This window comes from Mustela erminea, chromosome 17, assembly GCF_009829155.1.
Source record: "Mustela erminea isolate mMusErm1 chromosome 17, mMusErm1.Pri, whole genome shotgun sequence".
Lineage (NCBI taxonomy): Eukaryota > Metazoa > Chordata > Mammalia > Carnivora > Mustelidae > Mustela > Mustela erminea.
The window spans coordinates 4,802,949-4,828,092 of record NC_045630.1 but is presented as its reverse complement, the minus strand read 5'-3'; the positions used below and the strand labels follow the sequence as shown (position 1 = coordinate 4,828,092).

The window sequence follows — 25,144 nt, the reverse complement described above, 5'->3', positions numbered from 1 at the left end:
CCTTCCCCTCCTTCTTCTTTCTTTGAATATCTGTTGAGTGTCTCCTGGGGAGCTCAGAGAGACCTATTTGCCTATAGAAGAAACAGAATCCTGCCTTAAATGCCCCCTCCCCTGCAGCCCCACGGGCTCCAGTGCAGCACTGGATTTATTCTGTATCCAGTAAATATTTGTCAATCTGGACTTGACGTTATAAATCATTTCATCATTTATTTCCGTGCTCAGCGGTAAGGAGTGCCCATCTATTGGTAGAATACTCTTACTTTCCAAGTTCTGAGTCCTACGCACCCCTGACCTCAAGGGAAGGAACAATCTATTTCAATCTATTCATTTCTTCATTCACACAAAAATTATGTAAGGGGAAAAGGAAAAGCGGAAGGAAGGGGGAAAAGTCAGGATACTCTTCTGCTTCTTCTCTGTTATGCTTAAAATTAATCATGTAAATGTTTACTAAATTTGCCTCGAGGGATGAACTGAGCAAAAGATCGTAAGGCTGTCTAGCAGTGTCTGCTAAGGGGGACGCGCAATATTTATTAGAATGTAATGTACTACCACCAGAGGATCTCACTCCTTTATTGCTTCATGACCGCCGTCCTGTTTTCTTCTTGACTCTTTTTCGTCTCAGGAACGGTCTGGGTGCGCCTTTATACACACGCGTCTATGTGTCCGACGGTTCAGTGCTTCGTTACCCAGGGACGAGCCCATGAGCAATTAAGTCCGACGCTTTCCTCAAATCTCTTCTCTGGTCTGAGAGACGCCTCAGGGAAGGGACAGAGGAACTCCTACCTCAACGGATGATGATCTTTATCTCCATCAGTGACCCACAATTTGGTTACTGGTGCAATGAGAAATGAAGAAATTAGCACACTTGTATGACTGTCATTTCACAGTCACTCAAATCAGAACTGGAATGCCACAAAAACAACTCCCTGTTCGCCCAGAGAAAAAAAAAGAAAGAAAGTAAAGGGGAAATTCAGATTAGTCACAGAGAAGTTCCCCCGCCTGCCTGCAGAAGCTGCGGTGTTAAAACTGAGAGAGTGCGTTGTGCCCTCTCAATCGCCTCTTCTCTCGGGCCCTGGGACCTCTGTGTCTTTTCCCACGGAGCAGCTCTGTTCTCCCTTCGTCTCCTCCCTGTGGAGAAGAGGTCGCCCCCCTGAGGCCCCTTTGCCGCAGTTTTCCTCTTCCTTGCATCCAAACCGCGGAGATGGAAGGGGTCCAGCCCCTGGACGAGAACGTGGGAAACGCACCAGGGCGAAGACTCCAGAAGAACAAGCTATTGCTGGTGGCAGCCGTGATCCAGGGGCTGGGGCTGCTCCTGTGTTTCACCTACATCTGCCTGCACTTCTACGCTTCCCAGGTAAGACGGAAGCTCCCCGCGCGCCTTCCCCATCCCTTCCCCCAGCTCACGCTGAGGCAGCTCCAGCAAGCTCCAGGAACTTGGAAATCATCTGGTGCCCAACCTGGTCATTGCCCCCCAGCCTGCCCCTCGGAAACTGGAGAGTGTGGTCAAACCCTCCTGTCTCTCCTTTCCTCCCTTCTTTTCAGGAGGGGCACAGGTGGGGCGCAGGAGAGGTAGGTAGGGCAAGGGCATTGCTTCTGGTTTCTTCTCCTCCTCTTCCTCCTTCTTGCCATGCAGGAAATCTGGTATTGCTTTATGAGCTCTCACTCTGAAACCTGGAATCACTGATAGACGTGCTTTAGCCAGATTCTGCTACTAAGCATCTGATCAGGGAATTTATGAAAAAGGAAATAAGAGAGGGACCTGTGCCACTTTCCCACTGTATTCATAAACCCCACAGGCGATGTGCTGTTGGAAGAATGCCGAAGGCACCGGGACCAAGTCCTTTCAATAGCTCATCTATGGGTTCTAAGGCCAGAGAGGTGTGTGTTCACATGTGTGTCTGCATATGGCCAAAGAGCTGCCCTGATAACTTAATCAGAGATTTTTTTTTTCACTCTCTCTCTGCCAGTCACAACTTACAGACACCGCTTTGCCTTTTTCCACTTTTTCCAGTATGTTATGTAGTGGGTGATTATCTTTCTAAGTATTTCTCCCACTTAATGAAGATGTTCTTTCTCTTTTCCTTCTCTTTGTTCTGGTTCTTTCTACATTTTTTTTTTCTTATTTACTTGTTCATATCTACAAACATTTTTTGGTCTTTAAGGATGTTTCAGCTGCAGGAGATTCCACTGAAGAGAAAATAAATGTAGAGTCTTCCCACATTCCCTTGGTGGGGCCAGTCTGAGAGTTCGTTTTCTTGGCAGGTCATTTTAGGTTACAAAAGTGTCTCTCTGGTAAAGGTGAGACAAGGGGAACTTTAATCTCTGATAGCCGTGTCAGAGACTGGGTACCTCAGATGAGACCAGGAGAAGATAAGCAGAGTCCTAACCAATGCCTGGGCTTGTCTTTGTCTACAGGAAGTCGGGGTTTTTGGTGCACGGAGGCTGGTGGGAGTGTGGTTGTGTTCAGTGTACCGCGCAGAGGGCTCATGTTCCTAAATTCCAAACGTGTAGCTGGTGTCGTGTCAGGTCTGCAGACCGCTGAGCACAACAACGCGCCAGTGCTCTCTTGGTCTTGTCACCTGCCTCCTTCCCTGTGCAGAGCCCCTTGGATGAAACGAGCGTAGGCGACTGGGGGAGGGGTGGGCAGAGGAGTAACGTGTCCATGGCAGGATGCCCAAGACAGAGACCGGAATTAGGCTTTTCTGAGAAGAAAACAAAGAGAACGACCCAAAATAGAACAGCTGAGTGCGTTCACCAGGTCTGGGAGCCCTGAGCGCGTTTTTTCAGACAACCACAGTGTACATATTTCCTCACACTGTGGGGTGACAGAAAGACAGGGCCGATGACCCAGTCAAGACTCAACAGTTGCCCTGGGGCTCCGAGCAGGACAGAGGAAAAGGTGGAACAGAGAAGCAGCGGGTGGCGGGTCCGCCCGAGACTGTGAGCACCTAAGAGATGCTGAGAAGGAGAGAAGTCCTTTCTGGCAAGTCACCCAGGGACTCTGTGACAGAGCCTGGAGGGAAAGCTGACTGCGGGCTTCCAGGATGCTAGAATTCACTGAGCCCATCTCTGGGAGAGGATCAGCCTTCTCTGGTCCTGGCGCAGAAATGGAAGCAAAGACACAGGAGGTATGTTAGATCCACTTGCTCAAGAAATGTGCTCTCATATACTCCCGGTACAAAATTTGGGGGGCACAGATATTTGAAATTCTTCACCGCACATCACCTTTAATGTTTTTTCTTATTTCTTCGCTAGACTGTCATAGCTAACGTCATTTATTGTGCTGTTGTAGGACCCAGGGCAGCCCAATGGGGCCTTTCGTGTCATCTCATGGGGTCTGTCGGGGGGAGGCCAGCATAGACGAGTCATGTGTGTTCACCCTGGAGTTTGATCAAATGGGGTGCTGGGGGCAGTTTGTGTGTGGGGGCGAGGGGTGCAGTGTAGCTGACAGAAAGGGGACCTAGACTGGTAGCCTTCCTAAACTCACTGATAAGATTGGAATTTTGGTTGAAGGAAGGGGTAGTTGGTGGTATAAATCCAATGTCTATTTTACAAAACATAATATTCCAGTGATGTATCTGAGGGGTGAAACTGAGCTTAAATGCTGATCATTTGTCCAGCTGAACTGGATCTCTTTTATTGTAGGAAAATGTATTCGGAGAATAATTGTCATTTTTCCTAATTTCCCAGATTTAACTTTTAGCTTTATAAAATAACTGCCTCCATATAGAGCTCTGTAAAACAAACAAACAAACAAACAAAAAACAACAATACAGATGTTGCTGTTAAACTGCATTTGACAGTGGACTTTCCCTTCAATGAAGTTTATTTAGTAAACTTTGTTTTCTCACAACTCTGCTAAGTTGTATTGACTTATGTGAAAAGCAGAAGTCTTCGTTTTTGAGATACTAGAAAAAAGATAGGTCTTACCCTCTCCTCCTTGTAACTTCCCTCTTTGGGCCTTGATTTACTCATTTTAACACAAGGCAGTTGGATCACATGATCAGAAAGAACTCTCCCAGCTCAATATGCTGTGAGTATGTAGTTTATATATATAAATTTGTAGAACGGTTATGAGGATTTGAGAAATACAAAATATAAGTAAATAGACCTTTGTGTCTAAGCTTATGAATTTCCTGCTTCTTAAGAAGGGACTGGAGCAAATAAATTTTGCACAAGTATTTGTAATCTGTACCTACTTATATACCACACGCTTCTCTGCATCACCTGTTCTGGGCTAGGGAAATGTCTTATTTTGAAAGGGGAAAGAAGTGTCTGTCCTAGAAGTATATTGAGGATACAAGTTATAAAACCAAGTGTTTCTTTCACCAGAACCAATACACACTGTTTGGATATTTACTGGGACTGCCATTAAAGTACGAGGCTCCCAGCTGGACCTGTATTGTTAGCTGGGAACAATGGCAGAAAAGAGCTGACCTATAATATGCAAAGCTTTTGTAAATTATATCCACGTGGGGCTCAGTCGGTTAAGCTTCTGCCTGCAGCTCAGGCTATGATCCCAGGGTCCTGGGATCGAGCCTCGCGTTGGGCTCCCTGCTAGGTGGAGAGTCTGCTTCTCTCTCTCCACACCCCCCCCACCCCTGCTTGCTCTCTCTCTTGCTATCTCTCTCTCCTAAATAAACAAATAAAATCTTAAAAAAAGAAAAAGAAAAAAAATTATATCTGCGTGCCTCAGGGCTTTTGATGCTTTCCCAAGGTTTGTACCACCTTTAACATAGCACTTAATATATGTGAGGGCTTTTGGCGATAATTCTTTAGCAAATCCCACAGTGAAAGGTTTATACTCTTACCACTTTAACTGCTGGAAAGAACAGAGTGGGGGCAGTTGGAAAGTGATTGATCTCTTCTGTACCAGTGATGCCCAGAATTCATAGTTTTCCAACCAAGTTTCAGGCAGTAACTTGATTTTTTTATTCGTATCAATTAGGAAGAAAAAGAGGTGTTTTTGCCTGAAGAAATCTTGTCTCAGATTAGCTCAGTTTAAATGCATCCCCATGTAAACGAACATTTTTAGAAATTCTTTTTTTAAATGACAGACATGCAAATAAGTGATTTCCAATACATCTGAGTTTTTCATAAGCAATTCTGTGAGAGTGAAAAAGAAACGTCTGAAGTGTTGAACTAAACTTGTCATTAATTATTTTCAGGTCTTCAGGGGGAAGTACTAATAAAAAACACAAGAGAACCTTTGGATTTTTGAGCAGGCATCGGACATAGTCTATTTACAGATAAAACCCCAGAAACTCAGAGATGGTAGAAGCTGGGGGAGCAGGTAGTGCTTCAGCTAATACTAGAAGGAGGAGTGGAAAGTCTTTCAATGGACAAGACAGGTGGTGGCCTCGGACAGGGGCAGAAGGCTTCCTCGGTAGAACCGCAATTTGTTCAGAGTGGTTGAAGTTGAGTGTTCATAGGGGAAAGTGGCAAAAGGTGAGGCTGAAAACCTAGGCGGGGGAAGATCACAAAAGGTCTTGTGACTCATGCTAAAGGAGCACACTTCCCTCTACTCTATGCAAAAGAGAATACAGGACAAATTACTAAAATTGTTGCTTCTCCAAATTTCGCTTCTCTCGTGTGGTCTACCTATTGCAAGTGAGAGAGTGAGTCACATCTCTTGCAGCACTAGGGGGCACCACAGTAAAACGAACCATTCTCGGCTTTCCCGTTTTCTGCAAGAGCGCCTGCTCCTTTCCTGAGGGCTTCGGATTACCGGATTAGAAAGTTTTTCTCAGGAACCAAGTGCTGATCCACGTGTGAGAGAATGAACACTTGGGGGGGGGGGCCCGAAGTTCACTATTTACACAGCGATCTATGACCAATGTCGGTACGTGTCCTGACCCATGTACTCAAAATAGGACAGAGTAATGTGGCCGGAGACCAGGCTGGAAAATGCCACATATGTTTACGGATATAGAAACACACACACACACACACACACACACACACACACACGAGGTTTGGGAAGTGAGCAAAGGGGTCTCAGTATAGCCCCAGGAGTGTAGTCTCCCAGGTCCTTTTCTCTGACCTCAGCCCCTAGCTACAAGCACGGACTAGACCCACCTCCCAACTTGCCCAGGGCCGCCCACCCTGCCTTCCAATTCGACTTCTTCTAAGAGCAATTACTCTCGTGCCCTTTACTCTTAGAGAAACTGCAGTTTTCCAGCCTTTTCAGGGATTCTTTACTCATGGAAAACGAATGTTAGACTGGAGGTAGCTAGGTTAGGGGAAGCATGTACGATGTTTTTATGTTATATTTCGTGAGTTAAAGGAAACAAGAGAAGTACGGAGTAGAGGTTGTTCCTGAGTCACAGGTGAAGCTTGTGGTCCTGGCTTCCTATAGCTGTGTGTTGTCTGAAGTCCCCATACTTCTGCTATCCATACTTTTTCAAGTGAAAGAATGAAAACACTTTCTTATAGGACAAGACAAAACCTCTCAAACTTCTGAAGGAGCTGTTGGGGTAAAGACAACAGTGTGCTGGGCCGGGAACCAGACGACTTGTCCAGTCCGGCCTTCCAACTCCCTGACCCTGGGAAAATTCTGTGACATTCCCAGACCATCCATTTAGTCGTTTCCAAAGCTGGCACTTGGCTTGCGTGAGGAGCGAGTGCTGTGGTATCGAGCTCTGCAAATGCCGAGACTACGATGATTCCTGGACCTGCTTCCGTAGCCAGAGGAAGGACCACTAGAATGTCTACTCTGTGGCACTTCTACACCTGGACAAACACCCCATAACTCAAACCTCGGAAACCGTATCATAGTCAAGGTTGACCTTAACTTCACGAAGCTTGACTTTGCTACTGAAATTTATACGATTAAAAACAAACAAACGAATCCTTGTAATAATTCTAGCATTTCTGAACGTAGATTTCTAAGAGCTCATGACTGCGTTAGAGCGGAAAGGAAGGACGAAGGGGAGAACTTCTGAAGGTCTACGGGGTTACTAGCGTTAGTGGCCAACAGGGGTCCAGAGACCTAACGTACACTCTTAGAACATGGCCTATTCCATCCCCCCAGCCCCCACCCCGGTCTGATGTATTTCATCCAATTCTCCAATGACTTGGTTGCCGAAATGGGTAGAAAATTATGTCTAGAAAAGGCATGTTGTCTTGTTCACAATACTGAAAACACTGGGGAGCTGATTAGCGTAATTAAAAATTATTTTTCCGGGGCACCTGGATGGCTCAGTGAGTTAAGCCTCTGCCTTCGGCTCAGGTCATGATCTCGGGGTCCTGAGATCGAGCCCCACATCGGGCTCTCTGCTTGGCGGGGAGTCTGCTTCTCCCTCTCTCTCTGCCTTCCTTTCTGCCTATCTGTGATCTCTATCAAATAAATAAATAAAATCTTTAAAAAAAATTATTTTTCCTTTCAGCAGACCTTCATTCTAAAATGTACCTTAGGTGGGTTGTAAATTTGTAGAAATCAGTCTAGCTTTGCTAACATTTAAATGCTACTGAAGAACATACTCTGACAGAAAAATAAGCAAACACTCAAGCCTACTGCTCACAGCACTAATGTAATAAGTGCCTGTGGATAGAAAACCATTGCCCAAGCGTTGCCCTGTATCTGTGGAGAAGGGAGGGTCCCGTGTGTAGACCACGGACCCTCAGGGCTGGGCTTCTCTGTAGCTAGAGCACAGGCCTAGAGAACCACAGAAACCATCAAAGATCTGGATGAAAACGACAATATCACAAAACACAAGCAAGCAGCACGACCGACAGTCATTGAGGGCAAACATAAAAACCTGTTGGGTTATAAAGTAAGTTGTAAAACACATTTTATAGTTCAGTAATACAAAATATATTTTGAGTTACTTGTGTGTTGGGTGCCTAATGTTTTCAGCTTCCAATGCCCTGAAAGGTCGTAACTTGACCTTGTATCTGATGAAGACTGGGAACTCAAAGCTCTTTTGGGGGGATAACGGAGGGGTGTCACTCCTGCTGTTACTTGCAATAACAGCCCCTCGTCTTGCAGATTTCCCCCCTACTTTTGTCCTCTCTAATTCATTATAACTTTGGAGGAAGTTAGGTGTTCAGTTTTGCAATGAGGAAATTTGAGGCATGAGAGACTTCCCTAGGTTTATGTAGAAAAGTCAGGGTTAGAAATTAAGACTGGAGGGGCAGGGCGCCTGGGTGGCTCAGTGGGTTTAGCATCTGCCTTTGGCTCAGGTCATGATCTCAGGGTCCTGGGGTTGAGCCCCACATTCGAGTCCCTCCGCATCTAGCTCCCTGCTCAGTGGGGAGTCTGCTTTTCCTTCTGCATCTGCCTCTCTACCTGCTTGTGTTTGCTCTCTTCTCTCTCAAACAAATAAATAAAATCTAAAAAAAAAAAAAAAAATTAAGACTAGGTCTAAATTCTAGTCCTGGTCATGACTCCATGACCCTAAGCTTTAAATATTTTGTCTGCCTGTTTTAAAATTTGTTTCCTTTTCTGACATCAGTAGTTTTTGAAGAAAAATTAAGGGAAGTATTTACAACCTGGTATCAAGGAAGAAGATTCTTTTTCAGAGGAGAGTTAAATCTACTTATGCAGATGTTGGTAACATGATCAATGAAGCTTTCCAGTCACGTAATAGCTTACAGGTTATTTTTGTAAGTTGGAGTATTGCATATGTGGTCTATTCATAGACAAGAAAGAGGACCTCAATTTGGGCACTCATTATTTCTCTGAGCCTTATTTTCTCTCTTTCATTGCTATTTTTTTTTTAAATAATGAGATTCAACTGCATAATCTCTCTGCACCTTTCTAGTCCATCACACTCTGAATTGAATACTTACTTTAATGTGAAAGCGTGATTTGTTCACTATTTCAAATACCTATGCAACAATGGATTTGTTTTTTAGGGTGGCCATAGTAAATTACCATCACCTAGGTGTCTTAACAGAAATTTGTTCTCTCACAGTTCTGGAGGGTAAAAAATCACAGTGCTGGCAGGGCCACTCTCCCTGTGCAGGCTCTCGAGAAGACTCCCTCCTTGGCTCTTTCCAGCTTCCAGTGGCTCCTAGCGGTCGCTGGTGTTTCTCCGCTTATAGGTGTGTGACCCCAAGCTCTGCCTCCCTTTTTGCTTGATCATCTCCTTGTGTGTATCACGGTGTCCTCTCTTCTTGCTTGAAGGACACCAGTCGTACTGAATTTAGGGTCCGCCTGAATCTAGTTGGCCTCATGTTAACTTAATTAACTACATCTGTGAAGACCCTATTTCCAAATGGAGTCACTTTCTGAGGTGCCAGGTGGACATGAACACGGGGCACTTGTTCAACTCATTATGAACTACTTGTTCGCTTACTTGTTTAGCAATATCTGCGGAGGGACGCTTACCTGTCAGACACAGAGGAAGCGGTGGTTTGCAACATACGGTCTTCCTCGCCCTCCCAGATTTTCCGACACAGCGGGGAAACAAGAGGGTTAAAGAAGCAGTCGCACCGTGTGTGAGAAGCACTGGATAACCAAGTGGGGTACAGTAAGAAATTTCACTAAGAGGTTTCAGAGGAAGTTATCTACCTGCTTCAATACCTGGTTTCTTGACGGCAATTACAAAGCAAGCATACTTTTCTTTTGCCTTAGGTGCTTTGTTTCTCTACCACTTATTTGCAGAAAGTCTTTCATTTTCTTTTTTAAAAATTTTTTGAGTGTAGTTGGCCCACAATGTTACATTCATTTAGGTGTACCACATAGTGATTCGACTTCTCTATACAGTTGCTAGGCTCATCACCCGTCCCCAAACAATGTGACTACAGTGTCATTGACTACCTTCCCTATGCTGTGCCTTTTAGTCCACTGACTTATTCATTCCGTAACTGAAAGCCGGTCCTCCTACTCCCCTTCACCCATTTTCCCAGCCCCCTACATCCATCAGCTTGTTCTCTGGATTCATCGCTCTGATTCTGCTTGTGTTTATTCTTTTTTTTTTTTTAGATTCCACATACAGGTGAAATCATATGGTGTTTGTCTTTCTCTGCCCAACTTATTTCACTTAGTGTAGTACTCGCTAGGTATATGCATTTCCTTTTATTTAAAAGATTTTATTTATTTATTTGAAAGGGAGAGAGAGAAAAAACACAGAGGGAGAGTGAGACAGAGAAGCAGACTCCCCAGTGAGAAGAGAGCCCGAGGTGGGGCTCAATTCCAGGACCTGGAGATCAGGACCTGAGCTGAAGGCACACTAAGCCACATAAGGGTCCCAGATTTCATCCTTTTTATGGTGACATAATATTCCACTATCTACATCTATGCCAATGCTTGTGATTCTATCTATCTATTATCTATCCATCCACCTACCTACCTACCTATCTACCTATCTTCATACCAGATCTTAGGAAGGCTTTAATTTAAAATTTCATTGTCACTGTCACCACCATCATCATCCCACTGATGAATTTTACCAGCCACCAATCTCAGTTTGCACCAGAATACAGGTTGAGGATCATTTAGGCTCATGCAAATGAGGCTAAGAGCTTCACTGCACAGCCAGCACTAGAGATATTTTTGATTGTTCACTAACCATCAGAGGGAGCCACTTGGGGAGGAGGCCTGCTGTTTTTATTATAGTAGAAGGATTTACAGTGTTGAGAAGATCTTCTGTTCAAAAGGTCTTCTTATCACCCAGTCTCTTGGGATTTCTCTTTTGAATGTTGCGATTGGCCTGCTCTGGGACATGAATGTCTGTAGGCACTGCTTGGTCCGTCCACGGTGTGAAGAAGTACGTCCATGGTGTGAAGAAGTACTTTTTATTCTATACCGCTCATTCTACCAGTTTAACTGAGGCTGGACATCAAGATGAGGAAATTAGAATCTGAGGAAGGGAAAGGACTTGTTCTGGCTTAAGACAAGACCCAGGTGTTCCTATTCCCAGATCAATGCCTTATCTGCTCTACTAGGTTGCCCTCCCAAAGCAACTGTCCTTGCTTTTTGTACAGCAAGTGAGATGGGAAATGAGTGACTTCAAATAGAAAGAGATTGATTGTAATAATTTTGCAACTCCCTTTGTACTCAAGGATGAATAGGGCCATTTCCAAAAAACCCTGAGCAATGCAGAGTTGGCTAGAGCCCGTGTCCGATATTATGTGATTATGGAGTGTCATGCTAAGGTCTGGGCATTGTCTAAGGGGATAAGTTCCACCTTAGCTCAGCAAACATTTATGGATAAGCCATTATGTCTGAGGCATGGCAAGACTTATGAAAATGCAGCTGGGGGGCGCCTGGGTGGCTCAGTGGTTTAGGCCTCTGCCTTCGGCTCAGGTCATGATCTCAGGGTCCTGGGATCGAGCCCCACATTGGGCTCTCTGCTCAGCGGGGAGCCTGCTTCCCCCCTCTCTCTGCCTGCCTCTCTGCCTACTTGTGATCTCTGTCTATCAAATAAATAAATAAAAATCTTTTAAAAAAAAGGAAAAAAAAAAGAAAATGCTGCTGGTACACTGTAATGGACCTTTCCAGCTGCTTAGAGACTAAGCTGCTAACAAGGATATTATAGCGGAGACTTCACTCAGTCACTGTGGTGAGGAAGGGAGCTCTTGGAAATGAGCTGGCAGACCCTCTGTCAGTGTACTCTGAGGACTTTCCAGTGTGGAAAGGGAAGCCCAGATACAAGGAAATCTTTCCCTTGAGGATATAAAGAATTGGTCGCATTAGGTCAATCAGATCATTGTCAAAGTGTGCTCAGGTCACATGGATGCTTTTGCTTTTTCATTTGGTTGTTAACCTGAATACCTAGATTCCTCTCAGGAATTTGTTAATTGCTAAGCATTCAGGACCACGAAACCACAGTTTCTGTTCTCTGAGATAGAAAGGAGAGGGCTAGTAAGTGCCTCTTGGAGGGATATCCATTACTAAGCAAACCTGACAGGAAGAGTGGAGGGGGTTACAGAGAGCAGGCTACATTTAGAGCACGGAATGGGCCATGTAGGAGAGAGAGATCACAGCACAAAGGTGCCCGCGGCCACGGGAATGCAGAAAGAGAGAGTTTGGATGGCAATTAAAATGGCTTTTCTTTGTGTTCATTAAAGCACAAAAGCCTATTCAAAGAAGTTTTCAAAGTCACACATTTTCATCTTTAAAAAATATGCCTTTTGGAATAAGTTTTTCTGAACAGAGAAGCCTCTTTGGCCAAAGAACCAGATTTTGCCCATTCTTCTCATTTTTTCCCCCTCTGAGTGATAAGAGGTGGGCCCCTCGCAAGGTGGCTGTTTCACTGAGGACACATCAAGTGCACCGGGGTGAGGGTCTGCTTGCCCAGCCTGCTGTAAGGAGTGAAGTGCCGAAACGTCGCTATTTCCAGAGGCTCCTTGCTACATACCCTGACAGCTTGCGAGGTTTTACTCTCAAGATCTCGGAGGCCTCTTCTCTCGACTGAAGGCTGGGAACGGGGTGGCTCACATCCCAGTGGAGGTGGCGTGGTGAACTGGGGAGTCCCGTTCAGAGGCCTGTTTCCCCACCGTGCAACACGGATGCCCGCCCCCGCGCACGCCCCGCCGGATCCGGGACCGAGGGGAAGGGCAAGGCCCGCGCCGTGCACGCAGAGCTTCCTGCTTCCACATCTGATGAGCGTCATTCCCTCTTGCCGCAGACGCCCCTCTCAAGGACAACTGCCAAATGAGTACAGAGTTGGCAGCCTCATGCCACATCCCAGTGAGTCAGAGTTAGAAACTCACACTCCGAAGCTGAGCTCTTGAAATAAGCGTCACCTTTTTGGGAACATGGTACATAGTGCCGGGGAAGTTCTAGACACCAGACATTTCCTCACCATGTTTTCGGCAAGTCAGTACGCAAGATGCTAAGAGAGTCCAGGAAAGGACCAAACTCTGGCTCTTCTTTGTAGCACCTGTTTGCTGCCTACTTTATACTTACTCATGGGCTCCTGCTCCTCGCCAGGACAATTGTACCTAATCAGAGCTGAGCTAAAAGTTTTGCCAACCTGTACTATGCAGACAACCTTGTAGAATTGGCTGGAGAGCTTTTTTTTTCCCCTGAAGAACCTCTGGATATTTTGAGATATATCTGAATATTTTAACAACTATTTAAAACCTAATATGTTAGTCTTGATCAATACTGATGATGAGAATAATTCCAATTAATCTTGGACCATCAGACATTATTTTCATAGGGCTTCTCTCTCTCTCTCTCTCTCTCTCAAGATGGTATAGGATAAGAGAAGGGTTATTATCAGGAACTTGGAGTTCAACCAAACTCAAGTTGAAACCTGTTTATTCATGAGCAAGTTCTTAACAGCATTGATTCTCATTTTCCTATCTGCAAAACATGGGTAATTATTATTCATACTTACGAAGATTATTTTGCACAGCGAATGAGGTAATGAATCTGAGAAAGAATAACCTAGTGCACGGCATGTTGAATTTTTATTTTTTCTTGAATGCCAAGAATGGTCTCATTTCCTAGACCTTCCTTCCACAGAATCTCTTTTGCTTCTCTGGTTCCTTTTCCTCTTTCAGGCAGGGCCTCTGTCATGTCTTTCCTCCTTGAGCTGCCAAAGCCTGCAGTGATTTTTTCTCTTCTTTTCTTTTTTTTTTTTTGTTCTCTGGAACCTTATGGGATATATTGTCTATTGACCATTAGTTAAGGTTTCATGTAGAGGAAGGGTTTTGTTTCCTCAACTGGCATATAAGTTTGTCAAAATACGAACTGTCTGTTCTCTTCCTCTCTGTGCCCAGAGTTGACTCTAATGCCTGCCGCACAACAGATACTCTGTAACTGCCGATGCTGTGTCAAACCACCAAATAATATGGCAATCAGATTATTCAATCAATTACTGAATAATTCAGTAGAAAAAACATTTCTTGTTTGCAGCAAGGAGATGATTTCTTTTATACTCATGCTTCCGAGACCAGTTCATTCGAACACCAGGATTGGACTTTCTCGGATGCACTGGCCCTACACTCACTTTGAGAATGACGTGGGCTCTTCAGATTTTCCAGATTGAAGAATCTTTATTCTACAGCTTGTTCTTATGTGGAAGCTCTCTGGGACCTTTGATATTTTCCCATTTCTTTTAGTATTTGGAGAGGATCTGAGGATTTTGCTTTTCAAGATATTAAAAAGACCATGTTTATTTGCATGTGGGTAAAATAAGTATCTCTGATTATTTTCTGGTAATCTTTCTCATGAAGCCCAGATCCTTTTCTTTGGGCTACAGAGAGCCAGAGAGCGAATATTTCAGGGACGTTGGTAGTCTTTATTCAGTATTTTATTAATTCCTTGATTCTGTCGTCATACATGAGGCTTGACTGATGTTGCACAGAATAAATTAAGAATGTGATATGGATCTTGTCTTCCATGTGCACCCAGGAATAATAGCTGACACCTGTCAACTCCTTTCACTGTTCCAGGCCACATACTGAAGACTCACAAAACATGAGCTTATTCAGTCTTCACAACAATGCTCTAAGATATAGATCTTACCATTTCCACTCTGAAAATCAGCAAGGTGGTACCGTTTACCAGGGTCACACACTTAAATAGTCTTGTAGAGCAGATGAGACTTCTATCCAGTGTAGAATGGAAGTCAGTAGAGTGTTTTTATTTTATTTCATTTTTTTAATTTTAGGATTCACTCTTGGTGTTGTACATTTTATGGCTTTTAACAATTGAATAATGGCATGTACCCACCATTACAGCATCACAAAGAATAGTCTCACTGCTCTGAAATGTTTTTACTCTACGTATTCATCTCTCCCTTCTCCCTAACTCCTGGAAATTACTGATCTGTAGCTGTCTCTGTGGTTTCGTTTTTTTCAGAATGTTTAATGCGTAGAATCATACAGTATGTAGCCCCTTCAGATTGGCTTCTTTTACTTAGTCATATGTATTTAAGATTCTTCCACCTTGGGACACCTGGGTGGCTCAGTGGGTTGAGCCTCTGCCTTCGGCTCAGGTCATGATCCCACAGTCCTGGGATTGAGCCCTGCATCGGGCTCTCTGCTCAGCGGGGAGCCTGCTTCCCCCTCTCTCTCTGCCTGCCTCTCTGCCTGTCAAATAAATAAATAAAATCTTAAAAAGAAAAAAAAGGATACCTCCACCTCTTTTCATGGTTTGATGGGCTTATTTCTTTTTAGCGCTGAATGACAGCACAGTGGCTGGACGGATCACAGTGGGTTTACCCATTCACTTACTGAAGAACATCTTAGATGCTTCCAAGTTTTAACAATAATGAAAAAAACTGCTATAAACATCCATGTGAAGATAGTGACTTTTAAACACTTGCTATGGAGGCGCAGAAGCCAAAAATCAGGGATCTGATTTAGGCTTTGAAGGTGGTGATCTTTTGATGAGTAGACGCGGCTGGAGGGCCATTCTTGGCAGAGAGAATGAGGAAAGCGAGTATTTTTCAAAGGCTTTTGCCAGACTAACTGTTGGGGGCGTTCCCGTGTTATCTTACTTAAACTTTACAGTCATCTGAAATAGTCCAATAGTAATATTATGCCTTATTTTCACAGAGCTAAAAACTAATGATCAGAACTAGTATATAATGCTTCCAGACTGTTTTTCTGGAGCAGAAAGGTGCCCAGCATGGCACTGTGAGGCTCTCCTCCAGAAGGGAGTGGGTCCATGCCCTGCCAGGTACTTTAGGATTTGTTGTTCTGAATCCCAACCACTAGCTGGAGATAAAATACAGGAGAACTGTGACCCTGGGCATGTTGATGGCTGGGCACAGACAAGTTGAGGGCAGGGATCTAACGAAAACTGGGACACAGAAGAGATTGTTCATTTTTCCATGAGGGCCTCCTGAACAGGGAAGCCATGAGTTTCCCTCCCTGGGGCGAGAGGGTGGGGTAATGCCATTTTCCACACCCCTTCCCCCAGCACGGCTGAACTTTAGCATGAAACACAGCACCTCCAGTAGAAGCTGGAGTTACTTACACCAAACCCTGCCCCTCTGCACCTCATGGGGCATCTTTATTAGGGCAGGTCTGTGAGCCAGCACAGTGGACCTCTCCATCAGAAGACCAACACAGGCCCCCTATATGGACCAAGTCTCCTGATCACGGAATGCTCCAAAGCATCAGCTTCAGTTAATGGATATAGGCAACATGCTAAACGGAAAAAATATGCAGGCAAGAATACTTTATTTAGCAAGGTTGTCATTCAGAATAGAAGGAGATATAGTCTCTAAGACAATAAAGAACTAAGGAGTTTGTGAACAGTAAACAGTTCTGCAAGAAATATTAAAGGGAGCAAGAGAGACCAAAAGCAACAAAGACTGGAAAGGAACTGATACAATCTATAGGAATAGTGATTTTACAGGTAATACAATGGCACTAAATTCATATCAATAATTACTCTGAATGTAAATGGACTCAATGTTTCAATCAACAGACATAAGGTATCAGAATGGATTAAAAAAAAAAAGGACCCATCAATATGCTGCTTACAAGAGACTCATTTTAGACCCCAAAACACCTCCAGATTGAAAGTGAGGGGGTGGAGAACCATCTATCATGCTAATGGACATCAAAAGAAAGCTGGACTAACCATACTTATACCAGAGAAACTAGATTTTAAACCAAAGACCGTCATAAGAGATGAAGAAGGGCATTATATCATAATAAAGGGGTCTATCCAACAAGAATATCTAATAATTGTAAGTACTTATGTCCCCAAATTGGGAGCAGCCAAATATATAAATCAATTAATAACAAACTTAAAGAAACTCATTGATAATAATACAATAATAGCAGGGGACTTTAATGTCCCACTTACAGCAATGGACAAATCATCTGAGCAGAAGCTCAACAAGGAAACAATAGCTTTAAATGACACAGTGGATTAGATGGACATAACACTTAAAGAAGAATTAATACCTAATCTTCTGAAGCTGTTCCCAAAAATAGAAAGGGAAGGAAAACTTCCAAACTCATCCTAGGAAGCCAGGATATTTCTCCAAAGAAGGCATACAAATGGTTAACAGATCCATGATACCACCTCACACCTGAAAGAATGGTTAAAATTAACAACTCAGAAAACAGATGTTGGTAGGATGTGGAGAAAGGGAAACTCTTGAAAAGCTGGTGGGAATGCAAACTGGTACAGCCACCCTGGAAAACAGCATGGAGGTTCCTCAGAAAGTTAAAAATAGAGCTACCCTATGACCCAGCAATTGTGCTACTAGGTATTTATCCCAAAGATACAAATGTAGTGACCAAAGGGGCACCTGCATCCCAATGTTTATAACAACAATGTCCAAAATAGCCAAACTGTGGAAAGAGCCAATATGTCTATAGACAGATGAATGCATTAAGAAGATATGGCATGTACAATGGAATATTACTCAGCCATCAAAAAGAATGAAATCTTGCCATTTGCAAGAACATGGGTAGAATTAGAGTATATGATGCCACACGAAATAAGTCGGTCAGAGAAAGACAAGTATCACGTCATTTCACTCATATGTGGAATTTAAGGAACCAAACAGGTGAACATGGGGGAAGGGAAGAAAAAAAAACCAAAACAAGCAGGGAGAGGGAGGCAAACCATAAAAGACTCATAATTAGAGAGAACAAACTGAGCATTTCTGGAGGGGTGGTAGGTGGCAACTTGAATTAAAAAAAAAAAAGATTGTGCATAGTACTGTTTTGTATCAAAGAGAAAGAAAGAAAGAGAGGAAGAAAAGAATATATAAAGTTTCCAAATGCACAAAGCTAGGCAAGTCACAATTTCAACTGAGTCTGACTCCTAAGTCTGTGATCTCTGTCTCCTCCTACCCGGCTCAGCAAAAAGATGACAGAAAACAGCTGGTGAGAGCCTAAGACACAGACAGGATATGTGTGGCTATAAAGCTTGACAAGGAGGTTGGAGCCAGGCCACGGCAGGTCTGGAACTGGGCACTGTGGAGGGGTTTCAGGGCAGCGGCGTTGTGAGTGGGAAGTAATCAAACACGGAGGCTGAAGGAAAAAGTTGTGGAAGGGCAGGAGCAAGAGAAAGGAAGGGTCGCCTTATTTTATTCCACAACATTGCCTGGATTTGATGGTACTGATGTCATGAGAGGCTTCTGAGAACCCAGGAACGTCTAATGCTGGGCAAGCTTCAGGAGAGGGAACAGGAAGGCTGAGTCTGGAGTTCTGTTAGATCTACCCCAGAGAGGAAGTCATGTGCACTTTCCTTCCTGCCTCTCAGCGTTGCGGTCTCAGAGAATGTCCTCTTGATGACTACCGACTCTGCTCCACCAGGGTACTTCAAAACATTCGGAAATGTCTTTGATTTGCAGGGACCTTTTCGAGATTTTGCAGAGTCAGTCAAATTAAATCATGAGGACTTTTAGATCTGAGAGCTACATGTAAGTTTGGATGAAGAGGCTTCCTGTTTTCTTCTTTTATTACAATTGACCTAGAATTACAAGTTTTAAAAGCCAAATCTTGGACAGTTAATGCTGGAAGGGATGCCTGGAAATTTTTGAAAATGAAAAAACTGACTTCTAGGGAAGTTATGAAATTTGCCCAAGATGTCTGTGAACCTGCCTGGCCAACGTTAGCCCTGAGGTTGCCGTGTGCTGAGCCCTGTGCTCGGTGTGCTATTCCACACGCTGCTTCCGACTTTCATTACGTGGCCACTCGTGCTGGGCCCAACCAGCTGGAGAGGAGTGGGGGGCATGTATCTACCCAGGGGATTATGGTGCTAGTGTAATATGCCCCTTGAGAGGCTCTCTTCCAGAACATTGCCTTAGGCACGACGGACCCAGATTCCAGCATCGCAAACAGTTCACGGAGGGGACAGAACCATACCCCCTCAAGCTCTCATGTCGTCCCAAGTCAACACCTCTCTCCATGGGCTCACCACTGAATTTAAATGGCCTCTGGGGTTCACCCACTGGCAGGCTCAGAAAGGCTCTCTCTTCTTCCTAGGCTGCCTGCTGTTTCAGCTTGGTAAGGTTTGTGATTTGACTTAGAAGGGAAGTAGGGGATTCCTCTTCTGTGTGGGCAGTGCCGGTGGAATCCGCTTGACTGCAGCCACTGTGCGCCAGGAGAGTGGGAAGCTGGGGTTCCACACCCCAGGGTATGAAAACAAATCCCTCCCCGTACCTTTGATCACAACGTCTTGCCAAAAATAACCTGTGAGGAGAGATGTTCTTGGCAGGAGTAATAGGTGGTGCTTTTTGGTTTTGGTTTTGGTTTTAATTTCCTTTTTTCGCGGGTAACACAGCATATGGTGAAAGATTTTAAAAATGTGAAAAAGTAGATCATGAAAAGTAAGCTTCCTCCCACTTCTGACCTCAGGCTTCCAATTCCACTTCCCGGAGGCAACATTTATGAGCTGTCTTGTGGGTATTCCTTCAGATATAGTCAATGCCCATACATGCATTATTAATATTTTTTAACATGAATGGTGATATACTTTATGTATGATTCTGCCTTTTTTTCCACTTCATGTATTTTGGAATTTGCTCCGTAGGGAACTGCTTTGTTCTTTTAGCCGTTAGATTACTGGAGATATCTGATCTATCAGCTTTCTTTAGTACTTTACTTCTCTCTTGCTGCTGAGCACCCACTTAGTTCAAGTTAGGTTTTTCAAGTCATTAAACAGAAGAGGAGGAGACATTAGAAATATATGCACTCAAATCTACTGAACTCTGCATGATTAGACCAGTTCCTATTGCCCGTATGACCTGAAAATACAACAGTCTTACTCCCAGGTTGCAGCGAAAGAACAAGCAGCCAGGAAGCTTCCAGAATTCACTCCCGGTACACTCTGTGGTCTTGTGGCCGTGATGGATTGATTGGTCACAGCCTTGCTCATGAGGGGATCTCTATGACTGAATGGATTTCTCAAGATGACTATTAAATGCTCCATTATCCAAAATGGGAAAATGGGGCTCAGAGAGCCAAAACAGTATACCAGAGAAGAGTCTGGCAGAATCTTAGATGCTTGCATAACAGAGCAGAATATTCCTAATTTACCTGAGGAGATGTTATAGAAAATAAGGGGGCGGTAGAAAGTCCGAGTCTAATCTTCGTAGAAAACACGCCATGTCTTCTCAAGTCATTCCTTCTACAGTCCTGCATTTTTGCTTGATAGAATATGACTTGTCAATTTCATTTGTTTGCTTTTTCCCCTAAATATATATCCTTTTTCCTCCTTCAGGTGCCACCTCAGTATCCTCCAATTCAAAGTATCAGAGTACAATTTACCAGTAAGTATTGTTTAACTGATTCATGTTTTTAAAAGAATCTTCCTTCTAGTCTCCTAATTTCTTCCAAAAACAGAATCTCTCCTTACCCTTTGGGAAGCACAAAATCCTGCAATTGTTAGAGCCTGCGTGCCATTTTCATTAGGTACATAGAAGGTGTATAGAGAAGACAAGAGAGTAATTAGTTACCAGAGATGTGGTTGTCACTGTATTGATCACGTTATGTGCCTCTCGCTTACTCCTTCCAGGAACCCTCTGAGTAGGAATTATTCTCATTTTTCAGGAAAGAAAACTAAGGCTTCACTTCTTACAAGGCTGTCTGACCGTATGACACATTATTTCCCACTAAATCAATTACAGGACAAGATTTTGTCTTAAGGAGAGTGGGGGGCAGGCGTGTCTTGGACATGAAGACAAGGTGATCTTCTAACTACCAGGAGAGCATTATTCGGATCCATGATTAATATTAGGACAATCACCAGTAGTTTCTATATGGATATTCATTTATTTATTACATTCTTCTGAGTCTGAAGGGAAGTATATCTTGCCTTCCACCAGCAACCCTCATTTTCAATTCAACTTAATCCCCCCGGGGCCTGGTGCAAAGTAGAATTAAATGAATTATGTCCAGTAGTGGAGACCTGTTCTTTCCTATCACTAAGGGTCATGGGCAAAAATGGGGAATCCGAGATGTGGTTGCTTGGCCATTCAGGATGATATTGTGAGGTAGAAATAAAAGAAATTTAGTCTTTTTGCTTTGCGCTTGAAATGGCCCTATAAAAGCTACCAAAGCCTCCTTTACCCCCATATTTTCCCCCCTGTGGTGGCAACTCTTCCCAAGTCATTTGCCAGGAAAAACTAGCAATAAGATAAAATGGAGAAGCAGGTCTGTGTTCCTGAGCTCTTTCTCTGGCATCTTACTGAGCAGAACTGAGCCCACAGACATTCTGTGCATAATGCTTACTAAGCTTAAGTGACTGCTGGCAAAGGCCAGTCATCCAGTCCCAAGGCATATGAAAAATTTGCATTTCACGGTCAGGTGGCGAGAGGTTAGAGAAGCGGTAACAAGCTTTGTGTGAGGTGGTGTGCAGGATCTGGGCAAGGGGCCTCTTGCTACCCTTTGCCCTAGTCTATCTGTTGAAAAAGAAAAGAAGCACCGAAATGACCAGCCCTTCCTGGTTTTGTGAAAAATCGGGGAAACCTCGGAGTTCCATTTCCCGGCCCTGGTCTGTCGTGCCTACGGCCGGTTGCTGTGACCTCTCTGTTTCTGAATCCCGTCTGTACCTGAAACTCTCTGGGCCACTAATATTATCAGCTGTGCCTTGTCTTCCATTCCACTGTGGAAGCAGGCTCCACCCCTCACTCAGAAACACAATGCTCTCTTTCTTACTTTCCTTTCAAAACCTGTCCCTACCACCATCTCAAGCTTGTAGATGGATTAGAAGGTTGCCCAGTGCTGAGCTAAGGAATCTTTTTTTTTCCTTCTTGCCCTCCCCTCCTTAGGGTGTGAGAATGAGAAAGGTTGCATCATCACATCCCCAAACAACGAAGAAACCATGAAGGTGCAAGATAATTCGATCATTATCAACTGCGACGGGTTTTACCTCATCTCCCTGAAGGGCTACTTCTCCGAGGAGCTCAGCCTCAGCCTTTATTACCGGAAGGGTCGGAAACCTCTGTTCTCCCTGAGCAAGGTCACATCTGTTGACTCCATTGGAGTGGCTTATCTGGCTTTCAAGGACAAAGTCTACTTTAACGTGACCACTCACAGTACCTCCTACAAAGACATTCAGGTGAATGGTGGGGAATTGATTCTCATTCATCAAAATCCTGGTGGATTCTGTGCCTACTGAGGACCCAAGGGCTGCTCCTGAGCCGGACACCAGCACGAACAACGAACTGGGGTTGGACAGGACTTTGATTCTTCCTTGGGAGTGAAGACATTGTCCTAGCTTAGCCCCCATATATGGCCACACGGGATGTGACCAGAATCAAATCCCCCAACTCAGGGATATTTAAAACTTATTTTTATGTACCAATTAACTTTATTTATCCTTATGTCTTCTAAATCACCTACCCCTCGTCCCTTATGGTTGCTTCAAGCCTACTAGGCGCCTCTACAAGAGTGAGAAAATAGGTGCCTCTTCCTCAAGGCACATTATATCTACTGGTCAGGAAACTGTCATAATAAACTTTCTTTATTGAAAAAGACACTTGACTACCATTTGCTGGAAATTTGACACTGGCTTTGTGAAAATGAAGAGGACCAAGGAAGGGGCTCTGAATTGGCCAAAGGTGGTGTGGACTAACGGTTGGCAGCCAAAACGGTCTCTCCAAGATGAAATTAGTTGCGGTTTGTGTAGTGTCTAATACCTCTCCCATTTGTTGGAGTTCAAATGGAAAATCATCTTGAGAACAGCTGGCAGGACTTGAAGACAACCAGCTGAGAAATACTCTGCTCTGGGCTTTTTCTTTTTTCCTTGCCACTTTGCTTGCTTTCCCTGCCTCCATTGTTCTTAATAGAAATTTCCCTTCAAAGAATCATCCTGGTGATGTGATGCTGTGAAAAAATATAATCACTGATTTCAGGAAAACTGAGGGAGAGTTTTCTAAACTGGGAGAGTGAGATAATTTATTGTTGAGGGTTATCTTTATGGCATGGGAGAGCAGTGAAACTGGACAGCTCGGGGTAAAAATCAGTAAGAATTTTGGTGGTCTGGAATTTTAGTTCTTTGCTACTGCCAACCAAACCAACACACATGCATTTTCCTGCTTATACTGAGATATGCACTCAGCCCTATTTCGTGTACGTGTATACTGCGTTGCTAGCTTCAAAAATGAAGCAGTTCTATTCTTGCATGCAACTTTATGTCAAGATACTCAAGTTATTATAGTATATGAAAAACAGTGATATCTGTAATATTGCATATGATCTAATACTGAGACTAGAATGACCAATAATCAGCAATACCAATAAGAAAATGATCCCTTTATTTTTAGTTTAAATATCCCTCTTGATGCCTCAGGCTTATGGCACTGTGAACAAATTTCCAGACGATTTGTAAGTTCTCAAATTTTTGATGGCAGCAAATGGTTTCCTCCCATTTTAAACAGACTGCATAACATGACATAGACTCTTTCTGGATGATTCTGTGTCATCAAAGGTATTGTACTGTGCTGCAGTACAGTGATATCTCCAGGATCTCCAGAAAGGGAGAAGACAGTTTGCCCCATACTAAATGGTCTCAATTGCATTTGGATTTTTTCCTATCTATTTAACACAGTTTTCCATCCCCTCTTAAGTGTTTATTTATGAGAGAAACTGCATATGGTAAGAGCAACCGAGCTCTGAGTGGCTGTCCAGGCGCTTTCATAACCGTAGTCACGGTCACGATCATAATCACAGGTAAACATCAGCGGAGGGTCTGCTGTGGGCCAGGCATTGGGCGAAATGCTGTACATGAATTGTTCTGAGCAAGATATTCCGTGATATTTGTCTTGACGACTCAGAGGATTGAAGTGTGTGAGTGTGTGTGTGTGTGTATATTTGTTATTCACTCTGGTTTTGGAAAGTTGAAGCTACTCAGAAGATAGTAACTAATAAGTAAATGTTTATGACTATAGATAATATTTAAGAAAATATATATTTACTTTTTAAAGGTTGGAATTTCTAACTATATTTCTCCTGAACATTCATTCCAGTCCTGGGCATAGATGTTCTGTGGGTTGTCTGTGCTGTCAGGGTCCTTCCCGACAGACGCCCACTCCCTTTAGGTACACGTGGTTTGCCCTTCCCATGGGGCCTCTTTTGGCCATGCAGGGATTTTTCTGTCATGCACCAACTTTAGTGCCCGCCCCCAACTCGAACCCATCAAAATACGCAGGTTGCCTTTCAGTCGTTTCTCCAGAAAGATAATTAAACCTTCTGTCCGCACGGCGGAGTTTTACGGAAGGAGAACGAGTGAGAAGTCAGGAGACTGAAAATCTAATTTGATTCAGTCTCTAATGAGCTAAGTGACCTCGGACAAGTAATTTCCCATTTTTGGGTCCTGCTTTCCTCTCTTGTTAAGTGACTGTCTTGGAATCTTGTGCTCACAGCGCCAACCGTGAATGTTCGTACTAAATGTCTAGGTACTGGTTGCCGTGAGTCAAGATGTCCAGGCTTCTCTCACCCTGTGTGGAATTCTGTTTTCTGAAACGTCTTCCCTCAGCCTTCTTGACCACTCCTTCAAGAGCAGTTCCAACTGTTACTTAGTACCTTTCTATTTAGAGGCTGGCATAAGGGATTCTAATCTTGATCCAAATCATAATTTGTTCTTAAGCATACTGGGCAGGTCCCCTATTTTAAGTTGTAATGTTGTAGTTAGTGCTTCTCTGGCTCTCAGGAAGTATTAATATTGATATTAATAATATAGCTAATAATAATATTGATATTTACATGGAAACAAATAAAGATTTCAGAATTCACTACTAGTTCAAGTGCTAGAGTTTTTATTTATCCTCTCTTCCTTTTCTTGTTCTTCTTTTTTTTTTTTTGAAGATTTATTTATTTTTAGGGGCACCTGGGTGGCTCAGTGGGTTAAGCCTCTTCCTTCGGCTTGGGTCATGATCTCAGGGTCCTGGGATCGAGCCCCGCATAGGGCTCTCTGCTCAGTGGGGAGCCTGCTTCCTTCTCTCTCTCTGCCTGCCTCTCTGCCTCCTTGTGATCTCTCTCTCTGTCAAATAAATAAATAAAATATTTTTTAAAAAATTTATTTATTTTGAGAGAAAAAGAGTGAACGAGCGGGGGATGGGGAGTGGGGGGAAAGGGCAGAGAGAGAAAATCTCAAGCAGACTCCCCACGGAGCTCAGAGCTCATCGCGGGGCTTGGTTTCATGACCCTGTGATCATGACGGGAGCCAAAATCAAAGGTTGGACACTTAACCAACTTAGGCACACAGGCACCCTTTCCTTTCCTCATTCTGATCAGCTAATTCCCTGATGAGGGAAGGACAGGG

The 25,144-nt window shown here is 43.8% G+C and overlaps 1 protein-coding gene and 1 long non-coding RNA gene across 3 annotated transcripts in view; one reads left to right on the top strand and one right to left on the bottom strand.

The window, feature by feature from the left end:
- LOC116575987 overlaps positions 1-25,144 on the bottom strand; it is a 203,835-nt gene that overhangs the window by 88,423 nt on the left and 90,268 nt on the right. The window lies entirely within an intron of this gene.
- TNFSF4 (TNF superfamily member 4) lies at positions 1,008-24,627 on the top strand. Of its 2 annotated transcripts, none has more exons than XM_032317612.1 (3): positions 1,008-1,354; positions 20,102-20,150; positions 21,651-24,627. In XM_032317612.1, the coding sequence occupies exons 1-3, from the start codon at positions 1,202-1,204 to the stop codon at positions 21,998-22,000; spliced, it is 552 nt and encodes a 183-aa protein (XP_032173503.1). In that variant the 5' UTR covers positions 1,008-1,201; the 3' UTR covers positions 22,001-24,627. The 2 variants fall into 2 exon arrangements, with proteins under 2 accessions (XP_032173503.1, XP_032173504.1); XM_032317613.1 differs by lacking the exon at positions 1,008-1,354 and adding an exon at positions 2,486-3,128 and having other exon boundaries at positions 21,651-24,626.

Bases quoted from the DNA above. Each gene is read 5' to 3' on its own strand.
- TNFSF4 (XM_032317612.1), top strand. From the start codon at position 1,202: ATGGAAGGGGTCCAGCCCCTGGACGAGAACGTGGGAAACGCACCAGGG. The intron at 1,355-20,101 runs GTAAGACGGAAG...TTCCTCCTTCAG, and splicing joins TGCACTTCTACGCTTCCCAG to GTGCCACCTCAGTATCCTCC. The intron at 20,151-21,650 runs GTAAGTATTGTT...TCCCCTCCTTAG, and splicing joins TATCAGAGTACAATTTACCA to GGTGTGAGAATGAGAAAGGT.